Source organism: Anopheles stephensi, chromosome X (genome assembly GCF_013141755.1).
Source record: "Anopheles stephensi strain Indian chromosome X, UCI_ANSTEP_V1.0, whole genome shotgun sequence".
In the NCBI taxonomy this organism is placed as follows: domain Eukaryota; kingdom Metazoa; phylum Arthropoda; class Insecta; order Diptera; family Culicidae; genus Anopheles; species Anopheles stephensi.
The window spans coordinates 13258826-13276899 of NC_050201.1; the positions used below are offsets into that span (position 1 = coordinate 13258826).

The window sequence follows — 18074 nt, forward strand, 5'->3', positions numbered from 1 at the left end:
TTGTCTGTGTGAATGGCGCTAGTTGCATGTCTAGAGGCTTCTCTTCAGTGCCAGTTTCATTAACGCTTTTCGCTTTGAAATGATTCACAGGAAATCCCGGAGTCTAACACCTCTCGCCATTACATGTTCGAGAAGCTGGAACCGGAACGTAACTATTCCGTGTCGGTAGCGATGAGCAATCCGGCCGGTGAAGGTCCTGCCTCAGTTACGCTCGTGACAACACCGCCCAAACCAACCGGTCACGAGGAAGCACTACTTCCAACGCTTATCCTCGGTGCGGAACGTTCCATCCTCGCCCAAAGCTCGCTGACACTGTTCTCTGACCCACCGACAAGCGTGTATGCAAGCATCGAGCACAAAATTCGCGGCACAGCTACCCATATTCGCCGTGGGCTACTGTTCGTGTCGGACGATGCCGGTTTCATTTACCGTGCCCCATCTCGGCCCGGTGCCGAAAAGAATCGGGTCGCGATCCTAGTTCCGGGAGCGGCCAACAACTTCCGCCCAACGCTACTGTCGGTCGATTGGCTGAATGAGCATCTGTACATACTGGGACAGGCACGGCCAACGAAGCTGTGGCAGATCGCGTACTGTGACTTTACCGGCGATCATCTCACGGTAGCGATCGCGGGTCTGCAGCGTCGCCCAGATCATTTTGCCGTCGATCCGTACAATGGGTACCTGTTTTGGGTGGTGGGAGGTACCGGGGCCGATGCGGGCCTGTTCCGGCTCGATCTCGGTGACATCTCGAACGGTGTGCGGCACGAGATCCGCCCTCTGCAGATGGTAAGCGAACACAATTTGGGTGCGTTTACGCTGGATCATGCCAACTTCCGTGTGCTGTTGGCGGATCAGGGCCTGAACACAGTGTTGGCAGTATCGCTCGATGGGAAAAAGCTGGAAGACATCCGGAACAACACCCAGCAGCCACGTTTCGAGCGTGTTAAATCGCTGGCAAGAGCGAACGGGCTGTTTTACTGGACGAACGGTACGGAGGTGTTTGCGGAGGACTACCATCGGCTGCACGATAGCTACTATCACAACGCGTTCCCGATAGCGGCCAACAATACGTACTTCAGCATCAGCGTTAATCTGACGGCCGAGCAACCGATCCCGATACCGGTGAATCCACCCCGCAACCTCCAGGCACTTGCCTCACCGGACAAGCTGAAGGTGTCCTGGGACGTGCCGTATCTGCTGGGGGTGAAAGGACGTGGTGCTTGGCAGTCCTGGAGCTATAGGGTTGAGGTGAAGGATGAGCAGCTGGAGTCGGTGCTGCATGTGGCCACTGTCAACGCAACCAGCTACGCATGTGACATCGCTGGGCGGCTACTACCGAACCGTGTGTACACCGTGCGTGCGGCCGCTTTCACTGCTGCTGGTCGTGGTCCGTGGAGTCGGGAGTTCCGTGTGCGGACACTACGCCCCGAAAGTCAACACCATCTGGTGTGGGCTAGCACGGACGGTATCGTGCGCAGTGATGTGATCGGTGAGCATGTGTCCACGCTTATACCACGGTCGTCCGAGTTGGATGGTGCTGCCGTAACTAGCCTTGCCTGGCACGCGCGTATACTGTACGTGGTGAGTAATTCGACGCTCAGGCTCTATCGAGAACCAACCGCGCCCGGTGGCGAATGGACGAAGTTGCGCGAGCTAGAATCGGTCGAGTGTGTGGCGATCGATTGGATTGGCGAGCGGTTGTATTACTCAAATCCGGCCCAGCAGCTGATCGTCCGGTCGGGACTGCTCGGCGAGCAACCGGAACCGATACACAGTGTGATGAACGTGCGTGAGATACGGTTTGATGCGTACCGCGGGTACATCTACTGCTCGTCCGGGCTCATACTCGAAGCGTTCCGGCTGAACGGCAAAAGCCGGGTGCTGTACTTCAGCGAGAAGCTGTTCACCGGCAAACAGATCATCGGCATGACGCTCGATCACGACGGGAAACGATTGTTCTGGATCGTTCGGAGCTACTCACACTCACACCTCTACTGGGCACCGCTAGCCGGCTATCCTGCTACCGCCGGATCGGCCAGTGGAACCGGTACGCTTCCTTCCCTACCACTTACCGACCAAACGCCGCAAGGTCCGCTGCTTCACTTCAGCGATCGTTTGCTGTGGCTGAAAGAAAGTCAAGTTGTAGTTGGCGATGTGAAAGGTGAAAATCTTGCCTACATACGCAACCACCATCTGAACGGAACGCGCGCCCTGGCCCTGATCGATCCGACGCCTAAAACGCCCTCGATTAACGTTTTGCCGGCCACGGTGAACGCAAGCTCGATCCGAGTGACGGGCGATTGGAGACGCTTCAACGTTAGCTGGACGCCGGTAAAAAACGTCAACTACAGCACCGTATTCTACAAGCTCACGCTCAAACTGCCGGACGCTCGGGATATCGTGCAGGAGCTAACCGTGCCGTACTTTGTGTATGGTGGTAGTAGTGGTACTGGTAGCGGTGACGATACCGATCTAGCCAGTGCCGAACACGGCCCAATACCACCGTACACACGGATCGACATAACGCTGCACGCATTCACTTACTGGCGGTCATCGGGATTCTCGAGCGTGAGGCGACACACACCGGCAGGCAAACCGTCGGCACCGGTTGCACCTCGTGCCTACATCCAACACCATTATCTGCCCGGTACACACGAACTCAGCACCGGCATCGTGTTCCGTTGGTCTCCGCCGACCGAACCGAATGGGCCGATCGTTGCGTACCGAGTTGACTGTTGGTCGACCTACGATGAAACGAAGCGACGTGTGCTGCTGGACGGTGTGGAGGTGCGGAACAGACGCACCGAGCTACAGATACCCGTACCCGCACAGCCAGATATTACGTACTACCTGCAGGTGCGCGTCTGTAACGTCGATCACAATGGCGATCCTAGCGAGGTACGTTCGATTGATTTGCGCGATGGACGTCCACTACCGCTGCTGTACGTAGCCACCAATGATCAGATACTGCTGCTGGATCTGGATCTGCGGGAGAGCACTCCGATCGTTGCCACTGCCATACCGGCTATCCTACTGGCCGAACTGCGTCACGAACGTAAGCTGTTCTGGGTGAATGTGAACGGTGAGCTGTTTATGCACGACGATGCGGACGGTAAGCGCAAGCTAGCACAGGTACCGTCGCGTGCGACAGCCCTCACCGTCGACTGGATCACACGCACCGTGTACGTCCGGTCGCAAACACCTTCTGGCAATGGGAGCACGCTGCATGCGTACGATCTAAACCGATTCGAGAGTGGAGGCTCCGATCCGGTTCATCGCATGTTCAGTCTCCCTGCAGAACCGACATCGATTGAACTGTTGCAATTTTTACCGAACGAGTCGGAGTTGCTTGCACTGTCCCGGGCATCTCGGGCCGGTTACATAATCTCACTCGAAGAACCTGACCGTGACCCGATTACCTTCAACTGTGTAGCTGAACCGATAGACGAACGGATGCAACGGTTGTGTGAGGAGTATGCGTATGAGTTTGACGAACACGAGCAACGTGGAATTGTGGAGGATGAAGGTTACCTGTACTGGATCAGTCCCGAAGGGACGGTGAATGTGCGAACCCGTGATGATCCTCCGGCAACAGCTACACGGGAGTTCCTACTCGCAGGCGCAGTCGCCTTACTACCAGTGCAGCAACAACAACGCTACCCGCCCGAGCGTTGTCTCGTTCCCGTTGTGCAACACATCCAGTATCTGCCGGAGCTGTACAATAACACCGAGAACTCGATCATGCTACGACTGCCCGAACCGGAACGCCATCCCGACTGTGAGCGACGGCCACCGGCAGTACGGTATCGTATCATGTATCAGCTGGAGGACGAGCCGGCCGCCGACCTGTCCGTGGACTATTCCTACGAGATGAGTCGTACGATCGGCAACCTTCGACCGTACACTAGCTACCGGTTTGGTATCACGCTTACCAACTACTACCTAACGGCGGGTTTAGCTGTCACCGAACGGTTACTGTCCGCCGGTGTGGAAACGACCGAAACTCCCAAACACTTTATGCCGGTCGTTTTCCGGACGGCTGTTGGACCACCGTCTCGACCGGAAGACATTACCGCGCTACCGATCAGTCCAACGGAGGCGATTGTAAGCTGGACACCATCGCGCCAAAAGAACAGTCACCATGTGTGGTATGAGATATGGCGTGCGGAACCGGGCGAGCATAAAAGCCGGCAGCAACAGCTTGTGACAGGTTGGGAGGACATCTTTGTCGTAGCTTGTTAAGATCCAAAATCGCTTTAACATATCTTCTCCCTTCTCAACAGACTTTAAGATGGACGACACCTTCATGACGGCGGAGATTGATCGGCTGCAGCCGAACCAGACGTACATCATCTGGGTGCGTGCGTACTCTAACTTCCACGCGTACAGCGATAGTGACAAGTTCCAAATACAAACGTTCCCGGAGCCGGGCGATATACAACTGCTGTCGCTCAACTCTACCGGTATCCGTTTGCGATGGATTCCTCCTCCAAACTGCCAGAAGTAAGTCTACATTATTTTCAGCATGTGAGAACTTTTACACTAATAGAGACTTGCTTTTGTTGACAACAGGTACAAAATTCAGTACTCTATCGCTGGACAACACAGCTGGACGACGATGTACGATTCGATGGTGCCAGTATCCGTGTGGTACAACTATTATCACGAGGTGAACGATTTGCTCCCTAAGACAAAGTATCTGTTTACGGTACTGCTGTACTATCCGTACCGGGAAGAACCGTACATGTGGCCACGCGATCGTGACATACTCTTCGAAACGATGGCCGATCGACCGGCTGCTCCAGGGCGTCCGGAAGTCACGAAACTTCGGCAGGACGTGTACAAGGTTAGCTGGGAACCGGCAAAGGATAATGGTGCCTTTATTGAGGAGTACGCGCTGGAAGCACTCGTAACGCAGTCGAACCGGGCCGTCCGGTTAGTGATGCCGTCGGAGGACGAGACGGAACAGGTGGTTGGTGCAAGCGGTAGCAACGAAACGGCTCCATCTACAGAGGTGGAAACGTACGACGAACACTGGAGCCAGGTGTACAACGGTACGGACGTGTACTGGATCATACCGGAGCGGCACGCCATCCAGAGCAATCTGTTCCGGGTGCGGGCACGCAACTCCTATGGTTGGGGTCCGTACAGTGAGGAGAGTCGACTGACCGGTGCGGAACTGTACGTGCAGCGCACCGTTGCCTACATTGCAACGTTTGTCATTACTATCGGTGTTTTGGTGGTGTTTGTCTCGGTGACGGTGTTATTAGGTAAGAGTATCCTACCCAGACTCAATCACTGCTCTATGGTCTATTGTAAGGTGTTCACGTGACATTTTATTCCTTGTTTTTCTTCCCTTCTTAAGTAGTACTACGTTCGGCTGATAAAATGAAGAAAAAGGACCCGGCTAATGCTCGGCTGTCCGACGTTGAGTTGGCGAACTTGCGAGAGCTTCCACGGCGTGGTAACTTTGTGCAAACTACCAACATTCTGTACAGTTCAGGCTCCATGACTGACTCGGACATAGCGCTGTTGCCTCGCATACGTCTCGACCAGGTAAGGAAATCCTGAACTCTGTCAACGGGCGGACACAGTGCTTGACCCTATGACTTTACTAACACTCTTTACTCTTCCTTTGCAGATCTTTATGACAAGCTCCTCGTTGCTCGGTAGTGGAGCGTTCGGTGAAGTATACGAGGGTGTTGTAAAAGGTGTCGATGGCGAAGCTGAAACACGAGTGGCGATCAAGGTATGTGACACTCTCTTCTACCCTGCCATTCGAATCCCATACTGATCGTATCTTCTCATCCCGTATCACAGACACTCAAGAAAGGTGCGAAACTACACGAGAAACAAGAGTTCCTACAGGAGGCCCAGCTGATGAGCAACTTTAAGCACAAGCACATTACGCGCCTGCTCGGCGTATGCCTCGAGGCGGACGCACTGCTCATCATCATGGAGCTGATGCAGGGTGGCGATCTGTTAAGCTATCTGCGTCGCAGCCGTTCCCTGCCCGGTCAGGCGGCACGCCTCACCATGCTCGATCTGATCTCGATGTGTCAGGATGTGGCGTCCGGCTGCCGGTATCTGGAGGAGATGCACTTTGTACACCGCGATCTGGCATGCCGCAACTGTCTGGTGTCGTCAACGGATCCGCGTGACCGGGTCGTGAAGATCGGTGACTTTGGGCTGGCACGGGATATCTACAAGAATGACTACTACCGGAAGGAGGGCGAAGGTTTGCTGCCGGTGCGTTGGATGTCACCGGAAAGTTTGGTGGACGGTGTGTTTACGTCGCAGTCGGACATCTGGGCGTTCGGGGTGCTGCTGTGGGAGATCATGACGCTCGGCGAACAGCCGTACCAGGCGAAGAACAATCTCGAGGTGCTGAACCACGTGCGTGAAGGTGGCCATCTTGACCGGCCAAAGGTGTGCCCGAACGAAGTGTAAGCGTTACGGTTAGCGTTAAGCCCCCGTACAATAGGCTCAGTATGTATCGTTTCTACTCTCGCCAGGTATGAGCTTATGAAGTACTGCTGGAGATTCTCCCCGGACGAGCGACCCACGTTCCGGTACTGCCTGGAGGTGTTGCGGACGCTGCGCGAAAATACTAGCGAAGATACGCAAATCATTGCACCGTTCCCGGCAAAATTGCAGCAAGGTAAGTGAGCACGTTTATAGCGCATCTAACTGTTCACAAAACGTCACGGAGGTATGTTTCAAGCACTGCACGTCAGTCAAGCAAACTGGTCGATCTCATTGCAGAGCCCGTTTGCAATCTGGCTTACCTGGTATCCGAATGCGTCCAGGTGTCAACACCGGCAGGTAGATAAAGATAGAGAGCTGCACCGAGAACCAATACCTTCGCAATGATTTGCATTGCAATATTGTACTAGAATCAAGCATCGTTGTAGAATAATAGTGATATCGTGACTTGTGATAGTTTCCTCCCGAACCTCAGTCGTATGGTTTGCTGATTGCTACTATGTACTTATCCCGATCCTTGAATAGTTCATTTAGAGTTCATTTGATGGTGTTCATTCGAAAGTGCATTATCTACCTTATCTATCTGGTGCCCAGCAGCTTGTCCATTGATGCTTGTTTTGCCTCTTCTATTGTACCCATAACCATCATAACTTGTCGTGATCTAACACCCACATGAGATGAGAATCTCCAATTTTCCAATATCCAATGTCATTGTCCTCGCTGCCGTATCAAACACATGTTGGCTCTGCTGTCAACTTCCATGGAGAAATTTTTCATACAAGCTTACAATTTCATACAAGCTTACAGGACGAAATCCTAACCTCTTAGTTTGATAAAACTAACCAATATTCTGAAGGTTGCTACAACATTAAGTAGACATAGTAGAGCATCTCTATCTTTATGTCACTCTATATGTATCCATATGACTCACAACCGTATATGCTTTCAGGATCACTGCGCTATGGTGGAAATGATGGCGGAATGATCGCCACACCACCAACCTCGAGCAGTGGTAGCAGTGGCGCCACCGGATGCCTCAACGCAACCTCCCCGAAGTATCTCGAGCTGGTGTACGAGGACAGTGGCGACCAGGACCAACCGGACGGTTTCAGCATCCTGCAGGACAGTGCCAGCCCAGTATCGTCGACACCCACCGACAATGGGTACGAGATACCGATCATCGACACGCGGGGCCAGTTCGCTGAGACAAGCAGCAGCAGCTCGTCGCGCCACACGCACCCGACCAGTCTTCCTAGCCAGCCGCTGCTCGTGCCCAACCTTTCGGTGCTGCTGCCGGACGGTGGTACAGGGGCCGGCGACGGCGGGCGAGACTTCCAGGCGATGGGATCCCACTCGCCGGTTGCCACTACCAGCAGTAGTATTATGGAGCGGGAGGAACGACCTACCAGAAGCTGAGCTGAGCTGCGATCGTATCGAGCTAGGATCGTAGGTTTTGATGGCGACGGCTGATTTTTAGATAGGATTAGTGAACAGTCATATGAGTTAAGGTGTTGATTGACCCAATCAACGTAGAGAGAGAGAGAGCGAGCTGGAAACTAAACGAAATTAACGAAAGTACGAAAGTTCCCTCTGACCCCAGAACGCAATGCTTGCCGAATCCAACGCAAGCAAGGATATCGGTGTACGATTTAGTAGGGTCAGTTTTAACCAAACTAGTCGCATGCTAGGTCACTCCACTGCTAGCCCTAGTACGCTCCAGCGTGTTCGGCTCGACAACTAAACAAAAGGGCGTCAACATCAGAGCCATCGCACGGGCTATTCGTTCATTGTACACTTTAGTTCGCGAAGACTAGGCCACCATGTAAATACTCATGCGAGAGTGTGGTCTAGTTTTGTTCATGCACCGGATTCATGAGGATCCAGATCAAGAGGAGAGCAAAATCTATTATACGAAGAAGAAAAACCGCAAACGCTTAGACTGGAAGGTACATTGGCAAAATTGGACCCAATGTCTGGACATTATCTAACCATAGTCTTAAGATGCCTCCAGTTTAAAATGTGTACCACAAACGGGGCATCAAAATCGGAGAGTTTTATTAAATTGTTAACAGATCGGTGTTTGTATTTAAATTTCCGCACTAGATACAGAATCTCGAAACCTCCACGGACTAAGATTCGTTAATATTTGGTCGAATTTATGCTATTATGAAACTATTACTGAGCAACGCACACGGTAACGCAAGTATTATATTTTGTGGCGCACACTAACGGCGGCGCTTACGCGTTACGAGAAAAACGAAAAGGATATCGAAGGACTCAGTGAACTAGGCGGAGAACTAGTTCCGGAGACTGGACGATTTAGGTGCAAAAATTTGGAAAAAATCCAACGTCGAATTCTAACCAATGCTTTATCATCGTTATCCGCTTGCATGAACCACAACGTACGATAATTTAAATACTAGTGACAAGGTTCTAGTGGGGCGGTCCGGGTGGCCGAGGCGATAACGGCGCCGGTCTTCACACGGCAGGACCGGGGCTCAAATCCTGTCCAGACCGGCTCCCCGTACGTAGGGCTCTGACTACTTTACTAAAGGGTAAAATCAAGTCACAGAAAGCTAGAAATGGCAGGCCGCGAGACCTCTCGAGGTTGTAGTGCCAGGGAGGAAGAAGAAGACAAGGTTTTCAACACTGTAGAGATAACTCAAAATGGCAACCCGTGCAGAGGTGAGCTACGAAATTAACGCGCGCTATTGGAATGAGAATGAGTGACGGAGAAACGGAGCAGAGCAAACTAGGTGCTGATGATGTATAAAAATCTTCCATTAGAAATTGGTCTGAAGATGTACTAACTATACGTTCTGTGCGCTTGTGTCTAATAAATGTGCTGAAAAGGAACTATGTGGACGTTGCTCTATGCTTTTTTTTGGAGTTGCTTTTTTAACTATGTTCCCTGAAAAACGAGGGAGCAGGAGTTTCTGTAACAGATTTGAGAGTAAGACATCTGCGGGCTCTTACAAGCTGATGTGCCTTTACTTGACCTCAGTTTCGATTACAGTGATAATGATTTCATGCAACGGACAGCAGTTACAGATAGAGAATTTCAAGATGGCAGAGGTAGCGTGACTATTTAGAAAAATAGGTCATCCTTTTCCTGACTCGTGTCGCGACACGTCACGTTGAATCTCGTTGATGTTTATGCAATGTCTCAAAGCATCTGTAGTTATCAGTTGGAATATGGCGTACTGGTAATACACATAACCTACTAACAAAAAGTCTAACAGGGTTCAGCCATAAAATCCTGATGATAAGTTGTCATCGCTCCAGTGCGAACAGGTTGGCATCATAATCCCCAAAATGCACACCATCTAGTGACTTGCAGTAGATACCTCGTGACGTACGCGAATCTCGTGTAGATATGTCTTGCTCCAATTTCGACAATTTAGCCTGATAGTTACCAATCATCCGGTCATTACTGGATCCCAAAATCATAGAAGTCAAGGATAGTTGGGTTCCATATCCAACAACTCCAAAACCTTATCAACAAATATATGGCGGCGTCTAGGGTAATTTAACCTTAGCTTGTTTTGATATTCCAGATATTAAATTGTATGGATAAATTCTGGAGTATTCTTTGAGCTTTTTATCAACATAGACACTCTGTATAGTTAGAATCTAATTTACCATCTCCCAAATTTGCCAGTATTAGGCCGCAATTAACTTTCAAAGTGGATATGGGCATATGTCTGCTCCCGGACCAATCGAAATTGCTGATACAGGCTTTCATTGATGATACACAGCCAATCAGTCATCTTAAAGCGCCTAAATGTTTACATTAAATTTCACTTTACCATCGTAAATCTGTACTTTGGCATCCTGAATCTCTAACGAAGATTAAATCGGTCAAATAAAATAAGTTTTTTTACCAGCTAAGAGAAATGAGAGGGAAATGAAAAAGAAATAAAAAAAAAGATGAATGAGAGATAATCGAGAGAAAAATGAATGTAACGTGAGACAGAATTGAGAAATAAATTAAAATGAAATTAGAGCGAGAGAGAAGAGAATGGGGAGCGAAATGAAAGCAGATAGGAGAGATAATCAACGAAAAATCAAGAAACATGAGAGAGAATCATGAGAAAAATGAGAGATAATCGAGAGAGCAATGAGAGATGAATGAGAGAGAAGGAAATCAGAACGAAATGAAAAAGAAATGAGAAAGAATTAAGAAATCGAAAGAGAATCGAGAGTGAAATAAGAATGAAATGACAGAGAATCGAGAGAGAAATGAGGGAGAAATTTATATCGATTCTCTCTCATTTCTATTTCATTTCTTTCTCGATTCTCTCTTATTTCTCTCTCGCTTCTCTTTCATTTCGCTCTCGATTATCTCTCGATTTTCTCTAGATTCGCTGTCATTTCTATCTCGATTATCTTTCAATTTTCTCTCGATCTCTCACAATTTTCTCATTTTTCTCTCATTGCTCTCTTATTTCTCTCTCGATTCTCCCTCATATCTCTCTCGATTATCTCTCATTTCTCTGTAGATTTCCTTTCGATTCTCTCTCATTTATCTCTCGATTTTCTCTCAATTAGTCATTCTCTCGATTTTTTTTAAATTTTCTGTCTATTTTCTCTCGACTCTTTCATTTGTCTTACGATTCTCTCTCATTTCTCTTCATTTCTCTCTAGTCAGCTAAAACAATCGATCAAATAACTAATTTTGTTCGACCGATTCAATCTTTGTTATGCCATTTTGAGAATCAGTATACCAAATTATAGGTTTACGGTGGCAATGTGAAATTTGGTGAAAAAATTCGGACATTTTACGATGCCTGATTGGCTGTGTACACCCTTTAAGAGCAAAACCTGGATGCTCGATTCGCCAATGAGGAGCAAATCTCTATCTCCCTGCACTCTCAGTAGTCGTACCGGAGTTACGAGAATGCATAATTATAAACTCTATCTAGCCATAAAGTCCGCTAACCTGCGGAAACTAGCAAGCGCCATCAAGTGCAAGAGCGAACCACTAACGAGCGGATAGGAAGGGGCTGGCGCTATTACGGTGTGAACGGTGACAAGGTCTGCAAGATCGAAGCTTGCGGTTTGACTTACTCCAAAGCGAGAGAGAGAGATGATCGAACGAGAAAGATCGATAATCGGCTGACACAGTTGCAATGCCACTAGACACTAGATCAAGGTTTGCCCAACGCTGACGCCTCTAGAACGCACACCTATCGACCGGTGACGCTTCCGGACATTAAGTTCAAACAGTTCCAGCAAACTCCGATCGCGCTCTTCGAGCGAATGCCTGCAGAGCTTCATCGACGGCGATAGTCAGCTTTAAAGTTGTTTGTTCCTTGCACAGAGCTGCCAGCACGTGGACCACCATCGTGGCGTGGTTTAACGTCAACAGGTATGAAAATTGCAGTGGATATATGACGCACATTGCACGGCGGACGAGCGAGCAAGTGTGCATCGGTGGGGGTTTGAAAGAAAAAAACACACACACAACGCTACTCGCGTTGCCTTGTCGTGCTGGTGCATCGTCGCCGTCAGCCCGGTACAAGATCGAAAGTTGTACTACGGCTGGTGGCTGCTAGAGGCAGGAATCATTCGTATCTGTGGTATCGAACGTGAGCGTCACGCACGGCGGATCGTACGGTCGGTTCGGATGTGTAGCGCCAGTCAACACTCAATCAATCACTCTGTACATCCATCTCGATCAATCACAATCAACCTGACGCGGTGGTCCTGCCAGTGACTTCTAAATTCGACGAGTCCTCAGGACTAATTCTGAACGATGGCTAGCTGCTGTCGGTGGTATCTGGTGGTTGGTTTGGGCCTAGGTACGGCAGCAACCGGATTAATATTTCTACTAGCGTGGCGTGACATATTCGACATACTTGTGGCAGAGGTAAGTGATGGTGATCGATTTGATTTTTTTTTGTGAGCGGTGAATGTGTGTATGTGAAAAGCTCACCGAGAATCCTCAAAAATCGCGGATGAGTTGTTTTTGAAGAGCTAAGTACTTTATTAGTCCAACAACAAAAAGAACGAAAGTCTTGGAGCCAATCGTCATTTCCCTGGTAAGGAATACGCAAAGAGAACATCAGAGTCCTCCAAGAATTCAGGTCCGGGGTTCAAATCCCATCCGGGCAGTACTCCTGTAGTGAGGACTGACTATCCAACTACCGTGGTATCATTAAGTCTAGTAAGCCAGAAATGGCAGGCATGACCTAAGAGGTCATTAGACCAAAGAAGAAGAAGAGTCCACCACGAATCGTTCCTAGACGCTCAAACGCTCGTCTACCTTGAATTAGGTCCCTCACTTAGAAACTCAGAAGCCGCCGGATCGTTCAATCGATCAAGCACTCGTCTTTTGTTGCGTAGTTGCGGAGACACCGAGTGTTAGACTAACGACCGCAACTAAGGACATTACCTACGCAAGGTTATTTCCAATATGGCCCACACGCGTACCGGTAGATTCGATCAAACTCTTCCGATTCCTAAGCAGATCATCATCATCGTCGTCGCCGAAGCCGGTGATCCACAGAGAATTACATTATTTACCCCTTCACCTTACGAGCAAACGGGCAGCAAACCAGATTGAAATGCTGCCGGCAGTGCCTGATTGTGTATGCAGCAATAATGGCGCCCGGGTTGTCACGGCAGCTTGTCAGCAAAACCGTGCTGACACTTACGGAGCACCCTGACGGGTCAAACCGTGCTGCCATTTTGTTTTTGTTTCCGGTGTGTTCCGGTGTGCTCTAATTGATGGGTTTTGCTGATGCAAAACAAACAACCGTACCAGAAGGTCAAGAAGGATGGCTCACGTGTGGCGTGATGATATCATTGCATTTGTACTTCAGCTTAACCTCTCGTGTTCTCTCGTTCTTGCAGGAGAAGTCTCTACTGCCGGGTTCAGCACTCTACAAAGAATGGAGACGCCCGACGATCCGGCCTCGATGGGAGTTTTACGCGTATAACTGGAGCAATGCTGAGGCATTCCTGAGCGTTCCGCAGAAGGCTTCTTCGGCAAGCTTTGAGGAGCTGGGTCCTTACATTTACGATGGTGCGTGTGTAGCTCTGCGAAGCAGCCTCGGGACCTCATACTAACCAACCAATTCTTCTTTCGCCCTCGCAACAGAATACACCGAAGTCGTGGACGTGAAGTTTCATCAAGCGAATGGGACGCTGTCCTACCGCAAGCGTACCTTCTTCCGGCAGAGTGATGTGACGGTGCCGGTGGAGATCACCAGCGTAAACTTCGTGGCCCTGCTCGCGTCCCATCTCGCCCGAACCATGCACTACTCCGTCCAGCGGGAGTTATCCTTGTTGCTGCACAGCTACGGTCAAGGTGTTACCGTGTCCAGACCGGTTGGGCAGTTGCTGTTTACCGGCCAGCGGGAACCAATGTTGGAGCAGATGCGGAAACTGCTCTGCACCGGGAAGAACGTCAGTGTGCCGTGTCCGGACGAACGGTTGGCTTACTTCCGTACGTTTAACGTGAGTCGCCGACCGAGCGAGATGTACAGCATGGACGTTGGTGTTCAGGATCGTGCCAGCTACGGAATAGTACGTTCCTGGGGTTCGCTTGCGAGTCCTGCCGGGCACGCACAGTTCCGACCCTGTGATGGGTTTGCTGATCTTACCGGGGATCTGTTTCCTTCCCGCATTGATCGCCATAAACCGATCACCATCGTCCTGCCGGAACTTTGTCGAAGACTAACGCTTGAGTTTGATCGTGAACAGCTTGTTGATGGGATCGTAGGATATCGCTACACCGTCCGCATGGTACGTCCGTTTAATGGCGAAATGACAGAACCAACCGGGATGAACAGTTGTCCGGATGTCTCCATTCGGTTGGGCCGCTACGGTATACTGAACTCGAACGAATGCAACGGTCTACCGGTGTTCGAAGCGGACCCGAACTCCGACCAACCTGCGGACGATAAACGCCAACTATACTTCATCCTAGAACCGACGACTGGCACCGTACTGGAGTCGTACATTGGACTTACCTACCACACGGTTCTACGCCCGAACGAACACATCGCACTGTTTCAGAACGTACCGGAGCTTCGGATACCGCTGTTCCGCTTCGTGCGCCACATTCAACTGAGTGAGATGAAGTCGGCAAAGCTGAAACAGCTACTGCACCTGCTGGACGTTGGCCATCAGGCAGCTCTGGGCGGTTGCATTTCGGGCCTAACCATCGTGTTGTTAACCGTACTGTACGCTTGCTGGTGGTCACGTAAGCCCAGCAAAAATCGTAACGATGAGTATAGCATCATCGGGATGCAGCTGAGCAATGGTGAACGGGACACTCCATTTGTGAAATAAACATTAAACATATGAGGAAAGGAAAACGTACCAGCAAGCCGTTAGAATTTTAAATACAAAATCGAGCTAAACAAAAGTCGACGAAAGCTCGCTGGATAAGCTTTTACTGCTATTCGAGTTTGGTGAAACTTTCATAATTCGAGCAAAAAGCTTTGCAAGCTTCGCACTGTTCGAGCAAATGGTGAGTGAGAATCGACCAGTTACGTACAGTGATGGGCATTAGAATAAGACAACATTGATATCTAATTTTCTAACTACAGCCAGTTCCCTCATAACGTGATTGTCAACTTACTCAATTTCAAAAACACGCCAATTTGAAAGTGTTATAATTCTAAGAATAAAAAAATTAAATAATCCATGGGAAGTGATGTAGTTCGTGGATGGGAAAAAAATCAGATTATTGGAGAAATTTCATTTTTCACTGAAATATGAAAATGAAAACTTAGTCAAATTTGGAGAAAATATCAATGAACGTGTGAACTTTTTCTAGCAGTGTTGCTTTTTTGTTTCTAAATGGCCAAAATCAAGATTGAAAAACATCCCTGGTAGCAAAATCGGAATGCTTTCTCGCTCTATCTAAGTAAGGAGAAAGAAGAAAGGATGATGATTTTGTCACCGTGGATGTAAACAGTCAGCCATGTTATGCCAAACTATTTTTAATTGTTTTTATTCTTTTATCCATCATTGGTTTTTATTTTGCTACAACATTCGTATCGCTAATCCTTCACTGTACATAAATGGATCGCAAAAAATAAAGAAAGACTAAAGTCACTTAACATTCAAACACATTGTTCTGAAAACATTCAAAAAGCTTTTTCTTGAAAATCTTTTTGACAGCTCATATTTCACCAGTTTTCTTTCGAGCTGGAGTTACAGGGCTCGTAGCCCTTTTTTCTATACTGTATGATTATATTGTATGGTTTACAGTATGTTCTTGGGTTAAACTCTGAATCAATTTCCCTCTCTCCCTTCAATTTCCCCTCAGAGATACCTTAAATTTAGGTAAAAAATGTAGATAAATGTTTGAATAATAATTCATAATAAAAAAAATATTATTTTAAGTCTGCAAAAGAAACCCTTTAGGGTAAATCAGTTGCATAAATTAAAGCCCGTGTGGAAGGGGGGGGGGGGGGGGCATTTTATTTCACACTTCAGCCTGCTTCTTTTACAACAAATGTATTTTATTTAAATTTGGAAAAAATGTTCTATTTTTTAACATAGGTAGCCCCTCATGATTTTTTTTTCTTAAATAAATAAATAAAATGTAGAGTAATCTATACCACTGCAAACGTTAGTTCGCCAACCCTGCCATTTTACCCGTGGCCGCAGTCAACGCGCACCCACACAAGCACACACCTGCACCGCGCGTGTGCGTGTTTGTACACGGGCGTTGTGTTCTGTCAGTCGCGCGTATCGTATGGCCGCTCCGGAACTGCTCACCATTTCTCTGCTGCGCGTTCGGGTGCCCGTGAGAGCGAATACGCGTTCCCGAAAAGGTTGCTCCCGTGCGAGCGTTCGGCCGAACCCGAAACCAGTTTGACAGGTGCTGTCAACGGGACGCGTTTGCTTTTTTGTCATAAAATCTCGACCTTTAATTAGGGAAGGTAATAGCGTCACAGTGCGTACGGCGGAAAACTGTACATGTTGGCTAACCCAGTGGCCACAGCCGTGCACCAGTCGGTCGAACAGCAGGGAACAAGGCCACGACGGCGGTGGGTCGCCCCCCACATCGGCTAGGTACGCCCGCCAGGTACGGTTTCGGTCTGGTTTCTCCGGAAGCCTCCAGCCACCTCCGCAAAACCTCGCACCCACTCTTCCCCGTAGCGACCAGTGCCTGGCACGAGATACACACAGTGAAAAGAACAGAAAAAGCAATCAGAACCACGAGAAAAACGAACAAGAAGAAGCGTGTGAAAAAGTGAAAATCGATCATCATCTTCCAGCTTTAACTTCGATCGGGGAGAGAGGGACACAACAATGAGATTGGAGACAAACCGTCCGTCCCCTCTAAAATAGGTGTTTTTTTGTTGCTCTAACCGTCCAGATACAACGGCATGCAATTGTGCAGTTGTTACGAGGGGGTTGAAAAAAACTGAGACAGGAAAGTAAGGAAAAACACACATACATGCACGCACACACGCACGCATCGATGGAGAGCTTGCTCTCCTTCCTGTGCGATGCACAGTGTCGTATGAGTGAAGGCGCACAGCAAAAAGAAGAGGTTCCGAAAGAACCGGAAACAAGGTGGTGCAATCTTTCTTTTTTTTTGTGGCAGTTCCGGTGGTGGAGGAAGGAGAGAGGAAAACGGGTTAGAACCAGTGGTAGAACGTGCGCCTGGCAAGAATTGGATACGTGTACGGGTTTGTACACGGTCGGACTGGGGGCTACCCAACCACCTACCATCTGGGGGGTTTTCACACCTTTCCTCCGTGATTCTCACCCCTCCCCGCTAACTCTCCACCATAGTGCCGTTGCGTTTTATCTAAAGACACACCACTATCTAAGTGGTCCAGTGGACGGTGCTCGATTTTTTTTTTTTGGTTCCCACGTCAGGTAAAATCGACTAGGGAAATAGCTCCATCGCACCGGCCGCTAAGAATAGTGCCCCTAACATGCAACCCCCTCCCTCATACGTGCGCACACATACGCACACATACATAGTTACAACATAGTTTTCTGTATATTTCTTTACCACATACAACTGTCATTTAAAGTGCGTGACTATGAATAAGTAATAAAAAAGTGGTCAAGAAAGGAAGAGAGAGAGAGAGAGAGAGAGCGAGATAATTTGTGTGTATGTGTGTGTTTGTGTGCGCACGTACGTGTGTAACAATAAGAGTGTGTTTCGTGTATGCGCGCGTGCGCCTGTGTTTATGCAAAGCTGTACGTGTCCTATCCATCCGTGTGTGTCTGTGTGTGTGTGGCTAGAAGCGCACGTGTGCATGAGAAATTTTCTTTATCATCTCCTCACCCACTCCCCGCCCACCGCTCTCACCTTCTAAAATCTTGTTACCACCCTTCGGTGCTTAAAACGGGTCCAAAGTGGAAAATCTCAGCGGAAAGGATATCCCGTTTGTGCAGGACCTTATCATCCTTACCAAACGCAATACAGTAACACGTAGGGCGGCTTCCGATTTGCTTAGCAAGAGAGAGTGTGATAGAGAGAGAGGGAGCGCGTCTATAAGATTACGTCCACGGGAAAAATTCCCCGAAAGTTAGGGTACAAAAAGGGCAAAAGAAGCATCATCCCAGCGCGCACCGTCATCGTCGTCGTCGGGATGGGCCTG

General features: G+C 49.0%; 3 protein-coding genes across 27 annotated transcripts in view; all 3 read left to right on the forward strand.

Annotated features, from left to right (window-relative positions):
* LOC118508767 (protein sevenless) overlaps positions 1-9342 on the forward strand; it is a 33333-nt gene extending 23991 nt beyond the window's left edge. For 2 of the 4 annotated variants that reach the window (XM_036048511.1, XM_036048518.1), the window contains 9 exons: positions 91-4210; positions 4284-4503; positions 4573-5270; positions 5366-5556; positions 5642-5749; positions 5821-6446; positions 6516-6661; positions 6766-6825; positions 7436-9342. In XM_036048511.1, the coding sequence (XP_035904404.1) occupies positions 91-4210; positions 4284-4503; positions 4573-5270; positions 5366-5556; positions 5642-5749; positions 5821-6446; positions 6516-6661; positions 6766-6825; positions 7436-7902 (6636 nt within the window). In that variant the 3' untranslated portion in view covers positions 7903-9342. The remainder of the gene's footprint in view (positions 1-90; positions 4211-4283; positions 4504-4572; positions 5271-5365; positions 5557-5641; positions 5750-5820; positions 6447-6515; positions 6662-6765; positions 6826-7435) is intronic. The other 2 variants (XM_036048512.1, XM_036048513.1) reach the window with 2 other exon arrangements.
* Positions 9343-11688: 2346 nt separating this feature from the next.
* On the forward strand, positions 11689-15146 carry LOC118508808 (protein peste-like). The gene is made up of 3 exons (XM_036048546.1): positions 11689-12358; positions 13345-13516; positions 13592-15146. Exons 1-3 carry the CDS (start codon positions 12245-12247, stop codon positions 14785-14787), a joined length of 1482 nt encoding a protein of 493 aa, XP_035904439.1. The 5' UTR covers positions 11689-12244; the 3' UTR covers positions 14788-15146.
* Positions 15147-16336: 1190 nt separating this feature from the next.
* The window catches only part of LOC118508814 (neurobeachin), a 30436-nt gene continuing 28698 nt past the window's right edge, over positions 16337-18074 (forward strand). For 21 of the 22 annotated variants that reach the window (XM_036048559.1, XM_036048611.1, XM_036048650.1 and 18 more), the window contains exon 1: positions 16337-16537. The gene's annotated coding sequence lies outside the window, so the exon portion shown is untranslated. The remainder of the gene's footprint in view (positions 16538-18074) is intronic. The other variant, XM_036048567.1, reaches the window with a different exon arrangement.